General features: G+C 37.2%; 1 protein-coding gene across 1 annotated transcript in view; it reads left to right on the forward strand.

Annotated features, from left to right (window-relative positions):
* LOC142336529 (semaphorin-5B-like) overlaps positions 1–22,942 on the forward strand; it is a 51,462-nt gene that overhangs the window by 11,179 nt on the left and 17,341 nt on the right. Inside the window, exons 3-6 of the mRNA XM_075385436.1 lie at positions 8,787–8,948; positions 9,460–9,663; positions 11,171–11,272; positions 20,549–20,674. Coding sequence (XP_075241551.1) covers positions 8,787–8,948; positions 9,460–9,663; positions 11,171–11,272; positions 20,549–20,674 — 594 coding nt within the window. The remainder of the gene's footprint in view (positions 1–8,786; positions 8,949–9,459; positions 9,664–11,170; positions 11,273–20,548; positions 20,675–22,942) is intronic.

Here is a 22,942-nt window from a genome sequence, read left to right on the forward strand (position 1 = left end):
CGGTTTAAACCAGGATTCGCTGAATTTAAATTCATATTCTTAAAACAATAAAAATATGTGGAATCCATTTTTTTTCTAACAGTTACAGTAATAATTAAAACAGTTATAATAATAATTGGGTTTTCTTGAAAGAATTCTTGCCACACAATCAGAGGGTGTAAAAAGTCTTTTAATCTCAGCCAGTGAATGAAACTTAATCTTCTACAGTTTTTTTTTATTTTTGGTCAACCACGGTTGTTGGATACTTCTCTAGAAGTTCGTGGATGGTGAACGATTTTCTTTCCTGATTTTCTGCACGTGTCCACTAATCAACTAATCAATTTTTCCCACAGGAATAACAAAAAGCGGAAAAACGGTGCGTTTAAAAAAATTCCTCTCAATTAGTCTGTTGCTATAAAAGTATTGCCCAAAGAGGGTAGAAAGAACTAGAGCGAGTTTACAATCACAAATTGCAGGAAAATGAACTACAAGGTGTTGTTCCATTAATGTGATTAATAGTCAAGTGTTGATTGTATTCAACTCTCGCGATTGTATTTCAGGAATTGCTTTGTTATATTTTTTTTCGCGTTGTTAAGCAAAAATTAGTTTCTCCGAACCCATTTTTGCATGTTTTTAATCATTCTGCGTTAAATTGTTTCAACTTCTCTAGGCTAATTCTGTTGTCCTCTAATATACTCATTTGAAAAACGAAGAGCTGTTGCTCAACAAAGGAATTAAAATAAACGCAGGCAATATCGAACAACGAATACAAAAATTAAACGAGATAAACTCAAAACACCGTTTTAGATGCCTGTTAAACTTTGATTAGTTAGTTTTATGTACCAGTTTTAATGTCGGTTTATTGAACTCTTTGTCCTCTCAAGTGGAAGCAGAAGCAAGCCTGAATACCAAATTGAAAAGTAGAGTGAAATTAGCGTGTACCTGTGGATTGTTGTATAAAAAAACTTTTATTTTTTATATTCCTCTGCTTGCTTCGCTCATTCTTTTCCAAATTCGTGAGGATCATTGTTCCGACTCCCCTTGAAGGGGAAGAACTACATACTCAACTGGGTTTTTTTTCTTTTTGTTCAGACAATTATGACCGATTGATATATTCATCGTAGAAATTTATGAGTGGCATCATTAAAAAAGCCCGTCCAGCGTAGAACATGGAAGTAAAAGGATTTTTTGGAATTTCGCTTTTTACAGGGAGTTATCGAGTTTTAAACTTTTGAGAAAATAGAGTGAATTCCGTTGCTTTGACTCACATTTTCCGGAATTTATGCCTAAAATTTCGTCAAACTTGCTAATATATGTAAAAATTGTTAACAATAACACTGTTGAATGTTTTTAGAGACAAAAAATCTTGTTGACTGTTTAGATTTCATTTTTTGGCTAAACATTTTGCAAAATATTTCAGCCTTTTCATCAAAAATTGCCCAAATTAATCTTCTTTACTCCACTTTGATTAAAGTTGCCGGAAATACACACCAAAAAACAACTAACACAATCTTTGTAAAACACAACGGCAACTAGTTCTACTTTCACTTTCATTGAGAGTAGTCGGAAACTAAAATTTGGCCATTTTCTGCTAACTTTATCCTATGATAATCAAAAGGACAGCATTTATTTTTCATCTTTTATTCAACAAATTATCTAGTTCTAAAACATTAGAAACAATTGAGTGTTCTTAATGGACGAACAGCAATAGCAGAACTGTTTTGGTTCAATCTTGGACTGTTACAATTCAAAAATAGTTCAAATTGTAATCAGTCGGTCTTTTTAAAAAAAGTAACCAATTTTTTTTGTCAGTTGAAGAACAGAACAACTCAAATCAAAGCTCAATATTGACAGTTCCAATTGGCTTTCTAAGCAGCTCCAAATTTTCGTATCTAGTGTCTATACTCGAATGATTAAGGTCGTTTTTACTTAAAGAAAAGTTTGACTTTCAAATGAACAATGGCTTATTGAACCTTGCCACTATTTTTCTTTAAATTGGATCAACTTGTAGCACAGTGTCGGCAAAGAAATAATGCTTTTTCTTCTTCTTTATTTTGAACGAAAACTCATTTTTGTGCCCTTTTTCTAATAAGTTGTGGTTTCCTGGCGTTGAAAAATACTAGATTTCTGAAACTTTTTCTATTTTTAGGCATTGGCCTATTTTTCATGTTTTTCCCCTTTTGTCAGAATATCACGTTTTTAAAAATTGACATAATTCATTCTTTTTGTTCAAAACACAATTGAACTTATAAAAGTCTTTAAAGGCATAAATTCTGGTTTAAATGGCTTCGACGAGAACCTTTCTCCAAGAACTTAATTGATTTTTTCACAATTGTCTTTAAATGCAGTGTTTACTTTTCCAATGAAAATTCCTGGATAATGACAGGTCTCGTTGGTTTTTATGGAGGAATAAATTATCAAATTGTCTGATTTGAGAGGATAGCTGATAAATTGCTTGACTTTGAAAACATTTATTTTCAGAAATAAAACACATTTTAACTTCGCGCTTTTGCTTACTTTTGTCAATTTGTTACGTAGTCTTGTTTAAAAAAGACATTTAACATATGACATTTTTGTCCTAAAGGTGAGATTCAAGTGCACAAAATTTAATGTTTTTAAAATAATGTCTTTAAAATAATGTTTTTTAATGGTCTTTAATTTTTGTCTATGTTTGACGTTCTTTCTCTCGACGTAAAACATTTGCCGAATAATTAAAGGTCTCAAGCGTTTTCTCTGGACTAGTAAACAAACCTATTTTGTTTGTTTTTTTAGCAAATGGCTTTCATGGATTTTAAAAAAAATGTTTCTAAAAATACAAATGCTTTACTTAATTTTGCTGTTTCTCTTTTTTATTTTCAACTTATTTCCTATTATCCTTAAGAAGGACTACATTATTGCACACCATATTTTCGTTCAAGGAAACCTCATTTTTGCATTTTTGTTGTGCAAGATCTGGCTTTACGACTTCAACAACGTTTTCTCGCATTTTTTAAATGAATTTTTTGTTTGTTGTCTCTATTTTTGCTCTTTTTGTAACCGCATAAAAAATTGAATAATTGCAGGTCTTAAAGCCTTCCCATAAAAGCGTATGTGATATTAAACATGATATATTTTTTCAATTGCTATCTAATGGTTTTCAATATGTGAAATTAATTGTATAATAAAATAGCCAAATTTTCATTGCTGCTTTTTTGTTGTTTTTGTCCAATTTTAACCGAGCCTCATTGTTGAGTGGTCCCATATTTTTTCTAGTCAAATACATGTTTTTTTTGTGTTTCAGTTTGATCTGGCGCAGTTTTGACTCTTAATATGTTTTTTGTTTAAATGAACTTAAAATTTTGAATATAATTAATTTTGTTTGATTTTGTTGTTCGTCTTGACTTACTTTCATAATGATGGCTAATCTCATCTATCTAATGCGGCATTTTTTACTCCACTGTGTTATTTGCGTTGCAAGCAATCTTTTTGTTCATACATTTTGCTTTTTGAAAAATACTACTCTTCATTTGGTAGACATTTATGCGAAAAATTTGGATGAGCGGGGTCGGTACTTTTTGTGCGAACGCACGTTGCTGAGCCTCCTTTTTCGTGTCTGAATTTGGGTAATCTTGTGCTATTTTATATGAGTGAAACAACTTCTTTGTCGGTACAAACTCACCATTTTTGAAAGCCGGTGTTTTACATTGGAATAAAGAGACGGAAAAAGTTCTGTCGTTTTTGGGACGAAATTTTGTCTGAGTTTCCCAAACACAATTAGTTTATATAATCATCTCTGAATGTTCATTCATTTTTGGCAATGTTGCTGGTTGAGGAAATCTAGCACTAATCAGTTTTCCAAGAGTCGTTGTGGACGTACAATTTTAGTTTCCAAATTAACTCTCTTTTTTGTTTGATTTCCTTCATACATTTCCTCTCACATCCTGAGGGAAAAATTTTTTCGACAGGTGAGGATTACTTTCTGTTCACCGCACTGCGGATGCGATTCTTCCTTGTTTCAATGTATGTCCCAAGTTGCAAAAGTTTTTATGCGCAATGGGAATTCAGTTATTGGACACCACTTCCAATGATTAGACAATTTTGCTGTAATTTTTACTGTAGTTCGCGGTTTTCCTTTTTTCTACATACTCGTTTTTTGACAGAAAAGTCCTCGTGAATTTTATGACGCTGGAACTAAAGTTTTAATTTTTTTCTTTCAATCTTTTGCTTTAATGATTGCTCTTATAAGAGGTTATATGTGATCTAAAATAACTTTTACGTCGTTATGCTCTGGTTAGCAAAAATCATAAACTAATTGTTTTCATGGTACATAAATTTTAAATTGCGAATAAGCAATCTATTTATTGTGTAGACAATAAAACTTGAAAGTCTTCATTAGCTATAAACACAAACAACAATTACAAGAAAAGATGCAAGCGAGCCACTTTGTTCCAGACAAAAATAAATGTCCCGTAAAGGATTCGGGGGCCAGTACTGATTGAATCAGAATTCATAACTAAAAACATGCTCGTGGCATTTTTTTCTCCTATTTTTATTTTTATACTTTTAACTTAATAATTTGTTTACCAAGACAAAAATTTTAAAGAAAAAATAGTACTGAATGAATGTAAGCCCAGACCTCCCGGACTTAAGAAACTGGACGGCAGTACAACGGCGCCATATAAATGATTGAATGAATGAATTTAGTCGACACAATACATCTTGAGTACAAATAAAGAAACATCGTACAAAATTGAAATGTGATGAACAAGGACAAAGAAAAATGTCTATTCGATATATCAAATCATTGCCCTGAAAACTAAAAAAAATCTTAGGAAAAACTGAACTCATGCTTTTGAGGTTAACTGATAAATGAATGATTGTATTGTACAGGATATATAATCTTCACAGATTTATGTTCCAGTAAAACGATACAAATACAACTTTTAACTAATTTTTCACTATTATTTTCACTAAAATTAATTGCCACTAAATTCGTAAGACTTTGCTTTCTAATATAGCAAACTTAGCTAAAGCTGGAAACCCGAAACCCGAGTCGTGGAGCTTTCTGATAGTTATGTCAGCAATGCCTGGCCATCGGTCTAGCCAATGGTCTGGACAAAGTCTGTTCAGTCTTGCCAATGGTATTCAAAGTCTGTTCGGTCTGGTCATTACCTATCTTTGGGTATGGTCGGTCTGGCCAATGCCTGTCCTGGGTCGCGGACTTCATCCTGAGGAACCCCTGAGATTTTAATACAAATCAGCTCAACAATCGCGCAAAATAATGCAATAGAATGCGCTGCTGCCTTTTGTAATATTGTGACAGCCCTCCGGTCAGCTCTCTTCAGCTCAATTCAGCGCATTTATTACATAATAAAGCGCTGACTCCTCCACCCGGGAAATTTTGTAGTTAAGTCAGAAAAAAGTTTACAGATTCGGATTTAGATCAGCAGATAGATGTCTATTGAACACTATAAAACCCGTTCATTTTGCTTCTTTGCTTTGCAAATATATGAATTGGATGTCTTCAACTTGTTCCTCTGAATTATCAGAAGGCTTTTTGAAAAATAAGTGCTGCCTCTCTCTACAGGATTTAGAAATTCAAAAACTGCTAACAAAAAAAATTTAAAGCAAAAAGGATCACTTTGACAATTCAAATTTCACTGAAAAAACATAAATAGTGATTCAAGTAACTTGAGCAACGATATAATTGTTCCGACCGCCTTAGTGGGGGACGAACTATATGCTCAACTGATTTTTTGTTGATTCAATTTTTGTTGATCTATATTTTTATTTTGGAAGGTTGTGAGTGCTATCATTAGAAGGCCGGTTAAGCATTGAATATTTAATCGAAAGTTTTTTTTTTGCTTTTTGTATCCTCCACAGAGTTTTCGAGGTTGTTCACATTTACCTTATATCTATTGATTTTTTGTGTCAAATTTGCTTTAAAAAACAAATAAAAAGTTAAAAGTAGTTTTATATGTTCTATCTTCAGAAACGGAGTGCTGTTAAACTGTTTGAACCAACTTTTGGCCAGAATTGTGGCTAATTTTTAAAAAATCTGCTTTTTCATCGAAAACGGCACCACATAAATTTCTTCAGCCCCGTTTCTTTAAATTTGCAAGAAGTACCAACCTAAAAACTGCTGACAAAATCTTCTCAATTTTCAACTAAATCAGGTTTTTTTCCGTTAACTGAGAAAACTTTCTGTAAATAAAAGTCTGCCGGCTTTTCGCTAATGTAACTCGATTATTATTCAAAGTTCGATTTCTTTAAAATTTTGATATATTGAATTCTTGCTACGTTATATTGTTCACTTACATTTGGAACAATGAGTAAATTTAATGAACAAGCAGCAATAGGAAGACTAGGTTAGGTCTATTAATGGTATTTGGCGATCCAAACAATTTTCGGATTGTATTGGGGAGCTAACATTTTATTTGAACTTTTTCGCTCTTTTTGTTTTTGTTCTAATTACACACCAGATTTAATTTAACTGAAACTTAACCAATAACAGATCCCAATTACGCGCAACTGAAGCCCAGAGAAAATATATCATACTTTCAATGAAAAGCCCATAGTTTCATGGCTGCATTTTTGGTGCCTTTTTTGGTTGTCTTATGATTTGTTCTGACTCATCCCAAATCTCATTGGCTTCCTATTGGGGTTTAAATAAAACTAATTATTGATTTCCATTGATAGTTACTGGTTTTTGTGACATCGAGATTAATCGTTTTCAAAGAGTATAGAAGTATTTTTTATTTAACTTAGCATTTTTTTTTTGTGTACATGTTAATAAGTCTAACTAAAGACAGGTCCCAATTTTTTTGTATTGAAGAACAATTCAATTTTCGGTTGAAATTTTGTCTGATCCCAATTAGTTTGTAATTGCTTGTTTAAAAATGGACTTTGGGTTCTTTTCGTAATTAATGCTTGTTATTGTTATTTGATTTGTCTTGATCTCTGTCTTGTTGTTTGTCTTGTCTCGTTCATGGCAGGTCCCATCGGCAGCACTATTTAATCCGTTAAGTTGTTTGAGATGAAAGAATTGTTATACTCATTCACCAGTAGTTTTGTGTAACTTTTTAGTGGTTCACATAACTTTTAGGACATGCCCACATCTTTATTGTTTTTAGGGGGAAAACGTAAAGCGTTCTGAAACATGAATATGAATATGAAAATGCATTGATGCACTAGTTTTTATTTAAATAATTTTTGTTCGAGTACTAATTTTTCCACTAATTGCCTTACACTGATTTTTATCACAACGTATAGTCTTTGATAAAACTTATAACAATGTTTTCAGAAAATTCAGCTAAAAAAACGCATAAAAATAAGTCCAGCCACAGTTTATGCTAACCCTTACGTTTTTGGTCTTTTGACCTAAAAGTAACCAAAAATTCACACTTCTTGTGGAAGAAGTTTCTGGAAATTTTTTTGCGTTTTTACGTCATTGTTTTTCTTTTACCAGTTTTTTGAATACACTGCTTTACAGAAATCAATGGATTTGAACTATTTTGGAACCATACATCTATGTTTTTCCAAGAAGTATACAAGCTGTCCCATTTCTTTCTGAATGGCTTCTTGTTTGAATGCAAGTTAAGGGTAAATTGGAGAAATTGTACGTTCTTCCGAAAGCCCCAATTTCGATTCCTATAGCCTAATGATATTCCGACATTACTCAGCCTCCTATTTTGTGTAAGTTTTGTTGATACTCTGGTTGCTGAGAGTTGACTTTTTCAAACAAAAACCGATTAACGTCAAATTAAATGCTTTCGAACGACAAGCGGGTGGCAATTTAATTTAGGGGTGTAGTTTAGAATTTTTTTCATCGGTGCAAAAAGGTAGGGGATCGATCTTCCAACCTCAAGTATAGAAGTCTAAAATCTAAGTCTCTCAGCTACAACAACTTCGATCCTCAACCTCGCTCAATCGCTTTTATGTTATCAACAATAATTGAGATCACTAAAATTGAAGAACTTAAGTGTGGACAAGTCACCCAAGAAGTCAGAGAATATTCTAGAACAAAAGCGCAGAAACGATCTCGTGAAAATTGTGCATAAAAAGACTAACACGTTTACAATAATTGCTTCAAACTTCGAGAGCAACGTTCGAGAGCAAAACGTTCGAGATCAACTAAAAAGGATCAGTGAAGATATTAGGGGATGTTGCTACTCTGGAGGGGACCACTCACGTGGCGATAATTTGATTTGCCGTCCGCAGTAATATTGCAACGCAGTACAATCATTTTTAATGGATTGACCAACGATGACCCTTTCATCATTTTTTTAACAATAAACGCTTGTTTCCGTCTTATCTCGAGCTTTTCATAAAGCAATTAAGTCTGTTAGCAAAGTAATAATTACAAAAATGTTTCCCTTGGGGAAAAATACACACCGGAAGCCCAAATATTTTATGGAGTTCAATTTTGTACTATGAAATTTTTGTGAAATTATTGTTTCGTTAACTATTACAATTTTGTAATGTCACATTTTGACACATTATGTATGATCCCGATAGATCTTTCGCGTTTGTTTATCCAGATCTTATTTTTTGAACTTGCAGAATTCTTGCAAAGATATTTCACGTCCGTATATACATTTTATCATGGATCTTATCAAGGCGTTTCGTTTCTCCTGCGGTTATCTTACAAGACTCTTGAAAGAATCTTGCAAGATGATGCATAGTGTTGCAAGATTCTTGCAAGATCTTGCAAGATAACCATCCTCAATCAACTAGGGTTTACTGGGATAGCACACATTTTATTAGGGAACTAATTTATTGCAGTCATGTAGAAATTGGTAAATTATGACAACTTTGTATTTGTTCAGCTCCTCTGGTAACAACACACGTGTCTGATTGGTCCCGATGGATGGTGACAAAAGTGGACACTGCCAAGAGTGGATGGTCCGAGTCCAGATTGAGGGTTCAATTCACCCCTTCTCAGCAACTGACCACATCTAACGGAGGACAGAGACTACTGCCTCAGTCAGGTAAGTCTTATTTACTATTAGTCTACAAAGGAGGTCTATGTATTTTCACGGTGCTTGAATCGAACACGGGTGTCAGCGAGAGCTCGATTATATGTATTGACTATAAATAAAGTTGAGGTGGAGAAAAATTCCTCTTCTTTAATAACCTGTTCGAACCTTTTACTAAAGTCTTTTTTTAGGTCGACAAACCGTCTTTACATACTCAATACGGCCTTTTCATAAGTCGACCTCTTAACTATAGATCATTTCAAGCATTTTTTGTAACAAATTCGCGGAATATATAAAAGCTCAGCGCATTGTAACGTAATTCCAGCTCGTTTTCAATACATGTCTTAATTAAATTTCAGCTGCAATTCAGCTCATTTTTCGTATTATTTTCAGCAAAAATCCTCCACACAAAGGGAAAAAATATCAATTTTTTCCCTTCTCCACCTCCACTGGACCTATGCTAGAAATAATAGAAAAATACATGTAAACTCAGACTTCTGAACTGCTGAAACATTTTTTTCAGGACTTTATCCGGCCTTAGACGGAGGTAGAGGAGGAGATGGATTTAAGTTTGAGTGGAGTGAGCGGAACTGTTCTCTCATAGTGGCGGATACTTGTCCCCAGTCGAGAGTGATGGTGGATTTACTCCACTCGTGGACGGAATGGTCCCCCTGCAGCAGTGCATGTGGACAGGGCAGACGGATACGCAAGCGCAGAAAGTGCATCAGTTAGTATCAAGTCATCGTCTGTTTAATTCTCAACCCGGGCCGAGAATTGTACCCGAAATTGACTGGGAAAAGAGTGTAAAAATAAGACTGTAATTTGTAGAGTTTAAGTGCTGAGACATGTGAGTAGTCACAACATTACTTTACCAGGGTCTAATGCTAGGCACATTTACAAGGCGAGTAGGTTCACTCGGACAAGAACTCTGTTTTGCAATCTTACAACATGGGGGAAAAGGCGTTAAAATCGGCTTTCGCTTTCCCTTATATTTTTGCCGCCTTTGAGCAAATGTTACCATATAAAGCGAGATCAGAGTCTCTCTCGCGATGTATTTTGTAGGACCTTTTCCTCTTATCGCTAAGTGCTGAAAATAAAAAAATTATCGCTGAGTTAAGTAGTGCATCAATTTACCGATTAATTTTAAGGTGAAATTAAACTCTCTGTTAAATTAACTGATGAAATGGAAGACATGGGAAATAGTGAAATTTAGCCTGTGATCCACCGCAAAAGTAACAGTAAGTTTTTTGTGCGATAGGAAATTTTTTTTAGTTACATCAGCCAGGCATCTGCCGGGTATGATTGATTTTTCAAACTCAAAAATTTCAATTCAAAGTCACTTTTTCTTTAAGTAATGGTAGTTTGTTTTCTTAGTCAGCCAGCTAATGTTTACCAATTCCAACTAGAAAATCCCCGTTGATTGATCTTTGCTTGAAAAACGATCACAGAAGTTCCTTTTATTGTTTGACCCCCAGATACATGCAAAAGATGTTTCTAAAAATCTAGCATCACATTTTTCCGTAAAATTAGTGTTTACTTAAACAATGGTTAATTATAGTGAATTTGTGTTAGCAAATTTGTGTTGTAATATCCGCTAAATCATGGAAATCAAAAGTCAGAGGACACCCAAACGAACAAATAGAAATGATACTCAAACCGTTTCTACAATACAGTTCGCATGAGCAACTGAACATGTTTTTATCATATCTCTTGAATTGTATGCATCGTAATTTCCAAAACGAGAACTGGCTGTGTTCAACTTGTAACGGTTTAATTTGTCTCATCGCCATGTTAGGAATTCTAATGCGCTGCGTAAAAAGATTTCGAATAAGCATTGAACTTATGAATTAATTTATCTAACTTTTCCATTTTATTTTAATTCAAGTGAAATATAACAGATGTCATTCATTCAATGATGCCATTCAAAATAGAATAACTACCTGGCGAATGCAAAGGAAGCCGATAGGCAAGCAAGCCGACAGAAAAGCAAGCCGAAAGTTATGTAATAGTTATGTTCCGCTTGCTTGCGAAGCGCGCCCACCGGCCCGCCAGGGGCAACTTAAAATACGGGTATCCGAAAATTTTTCGGCTCACAACCTCATTTTCAAAATTCGGCTTGCCTGCCTATCGGCTTGCTTGACCGCCACCTAACTACCTCTTAATGTAAGGGCTACGTTAAGACATTACCAATGATGTAAGTGATAATTTATAAAGTGATTCGATGTCGTTGTTAGATCTGCTCTGTTCTGGTGAGGCGACTGAGACAGAGGTGTGCAAAGACAGGGACTGTCCCACTTCTGGAACTATCAGCACCAGCACCAACGGACAAGGTCCAGGTACCGTGCAAAACATTGGTTTCATCAATTAGTGGACATTTCCGATCATACCTGCGAGCTTAGTGGGGTTTAAAGTACCTACCATTATCCTGATTATGCAATAATGTGAGCTGTATTTACGTGCGATTGCTAGGTATTTATAGCCCCCCCCCCCCTTTACGGTAAGTAGGCACAGAGATAAGCGTACAGACCCTTCTCCTCAGTACTGTAACCACACCATAAAAAGAGGGCAATATTTTGTAAGGGCTATAAAGCAAAGGAGATCAATTCAATATTTCCTTGCAGTGATATCCAAGCGTGATTAATTGCTCTCGAACAAGGTTTGAAGCAATTGCTGTAAACGTGTACATCTTTACCGATACATCCTCATGAAAACTTATACTAAAAGGTTCTAAACCTCATCGTGATACTGCAAGATATGTACCAACCTACGAGATAATCTTTATATGAGTATCAATATCTCGGCAAGATAATCAAAAAGGATTATCCATGAGTTGGCAAGACAAGACCAAATAAAGTTGTAAAAATTACGACCTTTCAGTGAAATTTTTGGGCTGCTGAAAAATGCTAGAGGGAAACCTTTATTTGTAACGGCTGCTCTCCTTGTGTTTCACAAAGAAAGTTTTACACCGCCCAGTTCGTTCTGAGTGGTTACAAAATCTGTCCGGATACTTCGTTTATGCAGTTCGCTTTTGTAACTGTATATCCGCTCTGCTGTACTTACCGTTGCATTAACTATTTTAGTTCGTAACTATTCGCTGATCTTAGTTTTTTCAACTATCAATTTGAACTGGATTGCTACAGATCACACAATACGGGATCTCTTTATGTATACCAGTTCAATCCGATAGAAAAAACAAATCGAAGACAAAGATATATGTCTAAGACCTGTTTGTGCAAAAATATTTAAATTTAAACCTAAGTTGGCTTTTGCTGTTTGTACTCACAAGTTGAGAATACCAGAAGTTGGGGTTGTAACAGTTGAATTTCAGCTCCAATAATTCGTTGATGCAAGACACAGTAACAGAAATTACTGCTCAAGAATAATATTTTGAATACAAGACACAGTAACAATTTACTGCTCAGGAATATTTCTAGTTCAAGACACAGTAACACGTTATTTACTGCTCAAGACAATTTGTTTTGCAATATTTTGCTGAGTTTTACTTTCAGCCGTTTTCTGCGGCTACTACGTTGCGTTCTGTGTGTTGCTTATTGTTATTTCCCCCCTTTTCTCTTTTTTCTCACGTGACAAACTGTAACTAGAACTAGAACTATAACTATTAAAATGACTAAGACAACAGAAAGTGTTTTGTTTCTATTTTCCCCGCCTATGCAAGCTTGTTATTCCTTAAGCTCAGCTCCAACATCGCCAGCCCTGTTTTCCTTCGTGAAAACATCATCGTCAGTTGGTAGTACTGGAGCGAGCTTCACTACGGGCCTCTTGTAGCATCCATCTTTTGTTCGGATTTTCGCTGATCGAATCACTCCGTCGGAACCTTCAAAGGTTTCGGTTATTCGACCCAGATTGTAATATCCACGTTTGTCACTGTCTTCCACTAACCACACAAGATCACCCTGCTGAAGACTTCTGTCCGTTGTGGTCTGCCATTTCTTTCGACTATTCAACGTTGGCAAGTATCCTTTACGGAATCTGTCCCAGATGAGGTCTGCGTAAGCTTGTGTTTGTCGGAAGAGCTTTCTATGATCAACAAATTGCTCTGCACCTGATAGATACGGTAAACAAAGGTTCTTGTTGCCAAGTAGGAAATGGTTTGGAGTAATAGCTTCTAAATCGGTAGCATCGGAACTGACTTGTGTCAGCGGTCTAGCATTCAACGTCTGTTCAACAAGACACATCGTGGTTGACAGAACGTCCTCCGTGACTGATCGGTTGCCCAGCACTGCGTACATTGCCTTCTTGCAACTCCTAACCAGTCTTTCCCACACTCCTCCAAAGTGTGGTGATGCAGGTGGGTTGAACTTCCATCTGATACCTTGTTGAATCAGATGTTCTTCAATTCGCACCTTGTTCCATGCTGCTATACACTCTGCCAGTTCTTTTTCAGCTCCAACGAAGTTTGTCCCGTTATCGCTAATCATTTTGACCGGTTTGCCTCTTCGTGCAATGAATCGCATAATTGCGTTCAGACAACTATCAGTGTCTAGTCTTGGTACAATCTCTATATGTACCGCTCGTACAGTAAGGCATGTGAATAGACAGCACCAACGCTTTTCGTTTCTTCGACCAATCTTTACTGTGAATGGTCCGAAATAGTCTACGCCCACATTCGAGAACACTGTTGATGCGACTAATCGTTCTTCGGGTAGATCTGCCATTACTGGTGCCTTTGTTTGGGCTCTTCCCTTTCGACATCTAATGCATTTGTTTTTGATCGATCTCAAAGCATTTCGTATGCCTAGGATCCAGAATTTCTGCTGAACTATGTTTCTGACATGTTCAGTACCTTCGTGATGACTATTCCTATGTTCATTTCGCAAGATTAATTCAACTACATGGTGCTTCCAATGTAACAGTATTGGATGCTTGGTTTCGAAGTTCAGATGACTTTTACCTATTCTGCCTTGGGCACGAATAAGTCCTTGCTGGTCTATGAATGGTGAAAACTGGAGGATTTTGCTGTTTTTTGGAATTTCCCTTTCAGCCTTGAGAGATTTCATCTCTTCAGTAAACTGTTCTTGCTGCAGTAGTCTGAAGATGCTTGCTTGTGCATCCTCTCTTTCTTCAACACTTAGTGTTTTTGTTGCCGGTTTGTGTTTTTTGAATACACGCTGTATGTATGCCATTGTATTTACTAGTCGATTGTAATTGCTGAATCGTTCCCACTGAATCAGCGGCTTCTTCTCTTCAACCTTAGCTGAGAAGACCATTTCGTCGTTTTGTTCGTCTGAAGCAAATGTTAAATTCAACTGTTCAGGCCATTCGTTCTCTCGTTGCTTCAACCAGGCCGGCCCAGTGAGCCATTCGCTTCTCTTAAGTTCGTCAACATTGATCGGTCGTGTCCCGATGTCAGCTGGATTGTTAATACCACTCACATGATTCCACTGTGAAACATTAGTTGTATCCAAAATCTCAGCCACTCTGTTTGCAACAAACACCTGTTGCTTACGGTGGGAGCTATGAATCCATTGCAGAACAGTAGTGGAGTCTGACCAAAAGTTGCAACTCTGAATCTTCGATTCGTGTTCCTTCACTATATGTTCTTTAAGTCTCACTGCCATCACTGCTGCTTGCAGTTCCAAGCGTGGTATGGAAAGGTGTCGCATTGGTGAGACTCTGCACTTTCCGATTACAAATGCTAAGTCTGCTGAGTATTCTTTGGGCTTTGAACGTAGGTATGCCACAGCGCACATTGTGTCTTCAGATGCGTCGGCAAACACATGAAGTTCCCATTTGTCCTTGGCTGTGCTGAAGTATCTTCTATCAATGCTGGTTTCTGCTACTTCTGGAAGCTGCGCCTTCCACTTCAGAAACTCTTCTTCTTCGTTAGGTTCTACTGAGTTGTCCCAATGTTGTCCATTTTTGGTCCAGATGCTCTTCAGGAGTCGTCTCATATGGACACTGAATGGTGCAAACAGTCCAAGAGGATCAAACACTGAAGAAACTAGAGATAAGATCTTCCTTTGGGTGATTGGGGTCTCAACTTCTTTGCTTGTACCTCTACAAACCTGTAGACTATCATCGGTAATCGTCCACTGAAGCCCAAGCACCGATGACCCTTCCTGGCTGGGTTCTACTTCAACCTGCTTTGTTTTGTTGATTGATCTTAAGTCCTCTGGGATTGCGTTGGTTACCACGTCTCTGTTGGTGATCCACTTCTTCAGTTCAAATCCATGTTTTGAGAGAAGAGATTGCAGTTGTTTGAAAACCTTGATTGCTTCTTCAGGTGTTTCGACTGACTTGATGAAATCGTCCATGTAGAAGTTGTTTTGGATTGTTTTTGCTGCAATTGGAAACTCGTCCTCGTTATCGATGGCTACTCGCTTCAGAGCGTAGTTGGCACATGTTGGTGAACTCTTAGCTCCGAAAACATGACGTTGATACTCGTAAATTTGCACAGGTTCGTTCATTGTTGGTCTCCACAAAAATCTCAAGCAGCTTTTATCCCGTTCAGGAACTTGCACTTGCAGAAACATTGATTCAATATCTGCGGTTAGGGCAAATGGCCCTTCTCGAAATCTGAATATTGTTCCGATCAATCCGTGTAGTAGATCGGGTCCGGCTAACAACTTGTCATTTAGGCATATATCCTTGTATTTTGCTGCAGCGTTGCAAACGCGGCGAACTTTACCCGGTTTGTTGGGGTTTAGTACTGGATGGTGTGGCAAAAACCATTCCTTTCCGAAAGTGCCTTTGACTTCCGATCTGCCAAGGATCTTCACAAATCCTTTTTCAACATCTGTATCAATTGACTGTTGATACAATTCTTTTAAGTTTGGGTCTCGTTGGAATCTTCGTTCCAGTGAGTAGAGCTGACCAAGGGCCGAGCCGTAGTTGTTTGGGAGATTGGGTTCTGGTTCACTCCAGAGCATGCCCACTTCGTACCGCTCGCCTGTAAACTTTGTCGTGCTCTCTAGAAATTTCTGAGCTTGCTGCTCTTTCTTTGATTGACTTACAACATTTATTTTGGAAGCATAGGTTTCTATGTCCCACCATGATTGTATATTTTCTGCCACTTTCACATCTTCTGTGAAGGCAAAATGACAAACATTTTGACTTTTCTTGCCTGTCATGGGACCACTGACTACCCATCCTAATTCTGTTAAGACGGCGAAAGGCTCACTTCGTGTTCCAATCTTATAGTCCAATGGACGTTGAATTTCGTAGGCATCTTGTCCAAGTATGATGCCAACTTCCATCAGGTTGAATGTTCTGTTAGTGAGAACATTCAGATGTCTGAATTTGTTCTTCAGTTCCTTGTAATCATATGTTGTGTTTCCCAACGAGATTGATGGGTGTGCAAACGCTTCAATCGAATGCACCTTTGAATGTAGTCCCTTTATTGTGATAGGAACCTTCTCTGTCCTCAAATCTTGCGTCCCATGTATGCCAGCTATGTTCAAGGTAACGTCCATGCCTTTGGCTTGTAGTTGATCCTTGACACTTTGATCGATGAATGATACTGTTGACCCACTATCGAGGAAAGCGTAGGTGGTCAACCTGTTACTACCACTCTGAACCGATACAGGAACTATTTGAAGAAAACTAGTAACTTGGTTACTCTGGTTGATTGTTGCTGCGCTAACATTAACTGCGTGACTACCCTCGTCCATTTGGTTTTCTGAATGTAGCAGTTTGTTGTGCTTTTTGGTACATCCATTTATACCGCACGGGTGGACTTTACAATCTTTGATTGCATGCCCTTTCCCCAGACATCCATAACATAAGCGTTCTTTTCTCACTGCTGCATAGCGATCGGTGACATTCATATTCTTAAATATTGGACAGTTCCATATTTTATGAGTGCCATCCGCTAGTGGGCAGTTGTTGTTTTGCATTTGCTTCGTTTCGCTCGCATTCGAACTCGCAGTAACGTTTGACGATTTTGAGAATCGTTTTTCCTTGTTAGCGTTTGGTCGATCATCTTCCTTTCGTTCGCTCTTGGTTGATGGCATTCCTTCATGGACAAAAGCCATTCGAGCTAACCATTTTTCAAGGAGAGTGAGATCGGGCCTATCTTCTTGACACTCGTCAACGAAAAAGAACCACTTTTCTTTCAAATTTGGGGGCAGTTTTTCAATTGCCACTTGCAGTGTTGAAATTGATTGCAGATCGCCTTCATAGTTGTATTGCTTCAGTACATTAACTAGGTTGCTGATTGTTATTGAGTAATTAATTATAGCCGTTGAGTCGTGCATTCGAATTGGTTGTTGTTTGCGCAATATGTTAAGCTGAGCTTCGACAATTAGGTAAGGTCGCCCAAACTTCCGTCCCAGGAGTTCCCACGCTTGAGCGTAGAATTCTCCCGAATAGCCCATTCCTGATATAGCTGACTTTGCTTTACCTGTCAACAAAGTTTTCAAGTGGCTCATTTTCTCTGAGTCGGGTATATCGCGATGGTGAACCGTTGCTTTGAACATGTTCGACCACTCCGGCCACTCTAGGGGATTTCCATCGAATGAACTCAACTTCAACTTAGGTAGCTGACTGCTACTGCTTGGTTTATTGCGCTTAAACTTGTCTTGTTCCCGGGCTGCGCTGGCACGCTCTCCACTTGGTGACCGTGACTTAAGTACACCTTCGCGATTGAAGCTTACCCTGGGATAATTGTTGTCGATCCTGGTTTTCGCACGCTCGAAACTATAATCGTGCAAGTTGGAGAATTTATTCGAGTTATCGAGCCAACCGGAAACATCTTTATTCTTCGGGGTTTTCCAGTTGAATGGTGATCTACTTCGCATACTAGGGGCTGCACTATCATCAGAATCTGATGCTCTTGCGTCAAGAGCTTCTTTCTCGTATTCCAGTTTCAGTGCACCTTCTTCTTCAAAAAGTTGCATCTCCATTTCAAGCTCCTTCCTTTTCAATTCGAATTCAATTTTCTTCAACCTCATTTTTGATGCAAAGTCTTTCTCTAGAGTCGCGAGTTTTTCTGCTTTTTTAGCTCGTTTATCAGAGGAGGCCTTTGAATCATTGTCCCTGTTTGGGTTTCCATGTTCAGCAGTTTGTTGAGAAACTCCCACAACAGACTGTGAAGACTTAGCGGCAGTTGGTTCTGCATCGCTTGTCAATTGTGCGGTTTGATTCTGTTGATCCGTCATGTTTGTTTCTCCGTGAATGTATGGTAACCAATCTGCGTTTAATGTTTGCCAGAAATTTAGTCGGTCGGCTTCGTAACGTTCAAACAATTCAGAATCACGAAGAAAATTTGCTCGCTTTCGGTTAAGAATGCAAAGAGAGTCGTCAAGTTTCAGCACCTGTTTATAGATGGTCTTGAGTTTGCTTGATCTATCGTTGTTTCTGATTAGTTCCTGGCCTTCCTGAATTTTTGCTTTGATTTGTTTTTCGGAGTTGCTAATCTGTCTAAGCAAAATGTCCTGACTCTGTGACGGAGTCACTGCGTTTGTACTTTGGGACTGCAGCTTGAATATCTACAGTACCTTTTGTTTAATTGCTTTAATTAAGCCTTGCTATTCAACTTCTAATGCACTTTGCCTAATTGGCTTTGCGTTGTTGAATTGCTCGTTGAATTTTGTTCTCGTTCGTCGATGACTTCGTCACTTCGACTGTTGGGTTGGACAGCAGTTTATTCCACTGTCCGGGTCGGCGGACCAAATGTAACGGCTGCTCTCCTTGTGTTTCACAAAGAAAGTTTTACACCGCCCAGTTCGTTCTGAGTGGTTACAAAATCTGTCCGGATACTTCGTTTATGCAGTTCGCTTTTGTAACTGTATATCCGCTCTGCTGTACTTACCGTTGCATTAACTATTTTAGTTCGTAACTATTCGCTGATCTTAGTTTTTTCAACTATCAATTTGAACTGGATTGCTACAGATCACACAATACGGGATCTCTTTATGTATACCAGTTCAATCCGATAGAAAAAACAAATCGAAGACAAAGATATATGTCTAAGACCTGTTTGTGCAAAAATAGTTAAATTTAAACCTAAGTTGGCTTTTGCTGTTTGTACTCACAAGTTGAGAATACCAGAAGTTGGGGTTGTAACAGTTGAATTTCAGCTCCAATAATTCGTTGATGCAAGACACAGTAACAGAAATTACTGCTCAAGAATAATATTTTGAATACAAGACACAGTAACAATTTACTGCTCAGGAATATTTCTAGTTCAAGACACAGTAACACGTTATTTACTGCTCAAGACAATTTGTTTTGCAATATTTTGCTGAGTTTTACTTTCAGCCGTTTTCTGCGGCTACTACGTTGCGTTCTGTGTGTTGCTTATTGTTATTTCCCCCCTTTTCTCTTTTTTCTCACGTGACAAACTGTAACTAGAACTAGAACTATAACTATTAAAATGACTAAGACAACAGAAAGTGTTTTGTTTCTATTTTCCCCGCCTATGCAAGCTTGTTATTCCTTAAGCTCAGCTCCAACATTATTGGCATCATAATGACGTTTTCTTCTTTTTCAGAAGTTATTCCAATTTTGCTTATTTCAGAAGTTAGGACATTGAAACAAATGTAGCTCAAGACATGGCGAGGTAGATAAAAATCAAAATAAAAGATTCAAAAGCCCCGAAAATTTTACGTTTTTTATTGACTAACAAAACAACTTCCACAGTTTGGTCACTTTCTTTTAATTATTCAAAAACCCTGAAGTCGAAGAATCAGTCTTTATAAGCGACGAAGTTTTTAAAACTCTTATTTTAGAGCAGAACGAATTTGGCCAAACTTGTCCAGAAAAACAGAAAAATGACATTTCAAAGCTTTTGTTAAAATTTACTCGTTTCATTTCTCAATTTATTTCTCATTTCATTCCTCAAACTAAAAACAATTGTTGATCCTGTCACCTATGTAAGCATCATAATATCTTTGTTCTGTTCAAAATGTCAAGGAAAACTATAACCGACTAGCGTCGGAAGAATTGCTCTCGAACAACTAGTGGGAGGTCAAATCTAATGCAGCCTGCTTCAATCGGGGGGGGGGGGGGGGGGTAACTCAATTCACTAAAATGGTGGGCTTCAAATGACGTCAACAGAGATTATTATATACCGCTATAACCACTAATAAAATTCAGCTGCTGACCCTTGTGAGTGAGAGAAATTTAGGTAATGCAAAACTAAAAAAAAGGCATAAAGGTCAAAACGGTCAAGCAACATTTTGCATAAAATTACCAACATGTTTGCAATAATTGCTTCAAACTTTGTTCGAGAGCAATGAAAAACAGAGCAAACGAAAGGAGAGACCTGAAAAGACACCGAAGTTTAAAATTTTTTTGGTCTTTCAGTGCCCACCTAAGAAACTTAGCTGTTTATATTTTGAAGGTTAAGACCTTACCACGTGATCAAACGCCCTTGCTTTACTTGAACTAGGCATAACTTTTATATCTTAATTTTACGGGCACCTCACCTAATTTATTTTATCAAAATTCAATTATAGCAGCCCCAAGACTCAAATCATATTTATCCTCTCCAAAGATAATGAATTTAATCAGAAGTGTTTACCGTCTTTTTTAAAGGTTTCCGCCTGAAATACCCAATATTTTACTCTATGAATACAGTGATGAGAATGACTATACATAACGTTAGCTGGGCGAGATATTTTATGATTATATTGGCACGACTTTTTTAGGATCGAGTAGGACAGAGGACTTGTTGTGTTGGAGTGAGTGGACCTCCTGTAGTAGTAAATGTGGCACTGGAATCAGAACCAGACAGAGGATATGTCCAACTGACAACTACTACAACTGCATTGATGGTAAATACACTACCCCCCCCCCCCCCAACTAAATTCTTACATTAAACTAAGTTGAGAAAAAACCATATGATATAGCTGGTGTGCGGGGGAGGGGGTTCGATTATAGGTTGCAGTCTAAACAAGGGGCTTCAAATGATGTTATCCAACAACATATAGCCAAATAAGAACGCCACTTTTTGTATGAACTCATATCATCAAAGGTTGAAATTACTGTCAGGGTTCTTGTTAATTGGGACGAAAAAACGAATTATTTAAATTCTCCTGAGTTATAGAACAAAAAAGAGTTACCATATATGCAATAATGAAGGATCTAGTAAGTTCCTTGTGTAGTAACTATTATGAATAGCTTCAGTAATCAAACCAATGAAAAATTTTCCCGGTCATTGAATGCTCAATTTATGAAAAATTGAAAACATAGCCAACAAACGTCGGGCGAACTCCTCGATTTTTGAGCAAATAGCTTTATCAGTAGCTAGCTCCTGGAAAGATGGGGGTTAAGTGGCATTGGGTTCTAACTCTAAGAACCGTCCTTTACATCATGACTTTATGTCTCTTAAATAGTTTCGAGTTTCGGTGAATCGTATAGCCTAGAATAGTGAGCCACAAGGCTTTAAGAAAAATTTCCTCTAGGTTTAACGTGTTCATCCCGTTTTTGAGGATGGAAAGTCAAATGGTCCGACAAAAAATGATCAGACAAAAAATGGGTAGCACGAAAAATTGAATAAAAACAGCCGGTAAAATATACAAGAAAGGACTCAAAGATTCATGCAAAAAAATCTCTAAACTAAGCCTTCCAAATCATAAATATTAAAGAGAGAAAAAGGAAAACATAACAGGATGAATAGCTCTCGATCGACTGACGAGGGCAACTTAATTTAATTGGTTCAAAAAACAACGCCAGCCCCGGACCTCCATGTTAGCAGTCTGACATATAAACCACTCAGTTTTAATTGCTTTGATTTGCGTTCGCTCACAATTGCGTTTACCAAGGAATTTTCTTTAAGAACAAGAGCAATTTAGATCACTCAAAAATGAAGAGCTTAAAAGTGATCAAGTCACTTAAAGAGTCGAATGTTGTAAAACAAAAGCGCAAAAACGGTCAAGCAACAATTTTGCATAACAAGACATACACACGTTTACAACAATTGCTTCAAACACCGTACAAGAGCAATTAATAACAAAAAATCAGTGCCCAATAAAAATATAGTATAATTTTAAGAAAATGCATATAGAATTCTGAATTTTATGTATGAATTTTAGTAGGAGGGGGTCAGAGGGGAGGTGGAGTTACGGGTGGAATGAGGTGGAGGAGGGAGTAGGTAGGTAGGTGGGTGGAAGGGGTAGGTAAATGATGGAGGGGTCTGTATTTTGGAAAGGGAGGGGAGGAAAGACTGTTATCATAGTTCTCAAAATGAGATTTTGACATTGAATATTATCTGCAGCTGCTATATGCTATGTATTATTGACTAAGCTCCGGTTAAATTCTTATATTTGATAACAAAAGTAAGCGTTCCAAAATGGAAGTCAGTCTTCGTAAACAGATTCAATGTTCAAGTAATGAACAAACTTGGTTCAGCAAAAAAAAACAAGTGGAACACCAATGCTCCACTTTCACTCGTAGAAAGACCAGCAGGGCCAATATAGTAACTAAAAATTTTCCTTCAGATCTATTAAAAACCGGCATCAGATCATTTCTTGAAATGAATCCAATGCGTTTACAGAGTCTCCCACGACTGAAAATCTTATGACCGCAATAGATTGAGTGCGAAAGGTGACTGCCAAACTGTCATGGGGATCAAAACTCAAACATGAGTACTTCTCTCAATGGCAATTGATCAAAGTTTTGACCGCACCGTCGTAATTTCTGTTCATCATCAACATGCCATTTTTATCAGGGTGGGAAAAGTAAACAATGCTTTCTTCTGTAAGCTAAAGAACTTTCCGGCCTGTTCCTGGATTAATTTTCATGATTAAGTTTGAATGTGAAAACAATTCCCCTTTTCATTCTAAACTTTTCAAAATTCGTTTACCATATATAATTTGAATATATTTTGAGCTACTCTTTTCATTCAAATTCTGCAACTCGAATCAAATTTGTTCTCGAAAAAGTGTTTTGAGAAAATTCAACCATGCATAAAATTTAGGGGTAATTCGAAGTCACAAGTGAGCCGGAATTTTTGAAGTATCTTGTGCAGGGTAACTTTGCATGAAACACGCAAGAGCAACAGTTAAAGTGCCAGATTTCTACTTACGGATTCTTGAATGCCA

Source organism: Convolutriloba macropyga, chromosome 3 (genome assembly GCF_964194025.1).
Source record: "Convolutriloba macropyga chromosome 3, txConMacr16.3, whole genome shotgun sequence".
Lineage (NCBI taxonomy): Eukaryota > Metazoa > Xenacoelomorpha > Acoela > Convolutidae > Convolutriloba > Convolutriloba macropyga.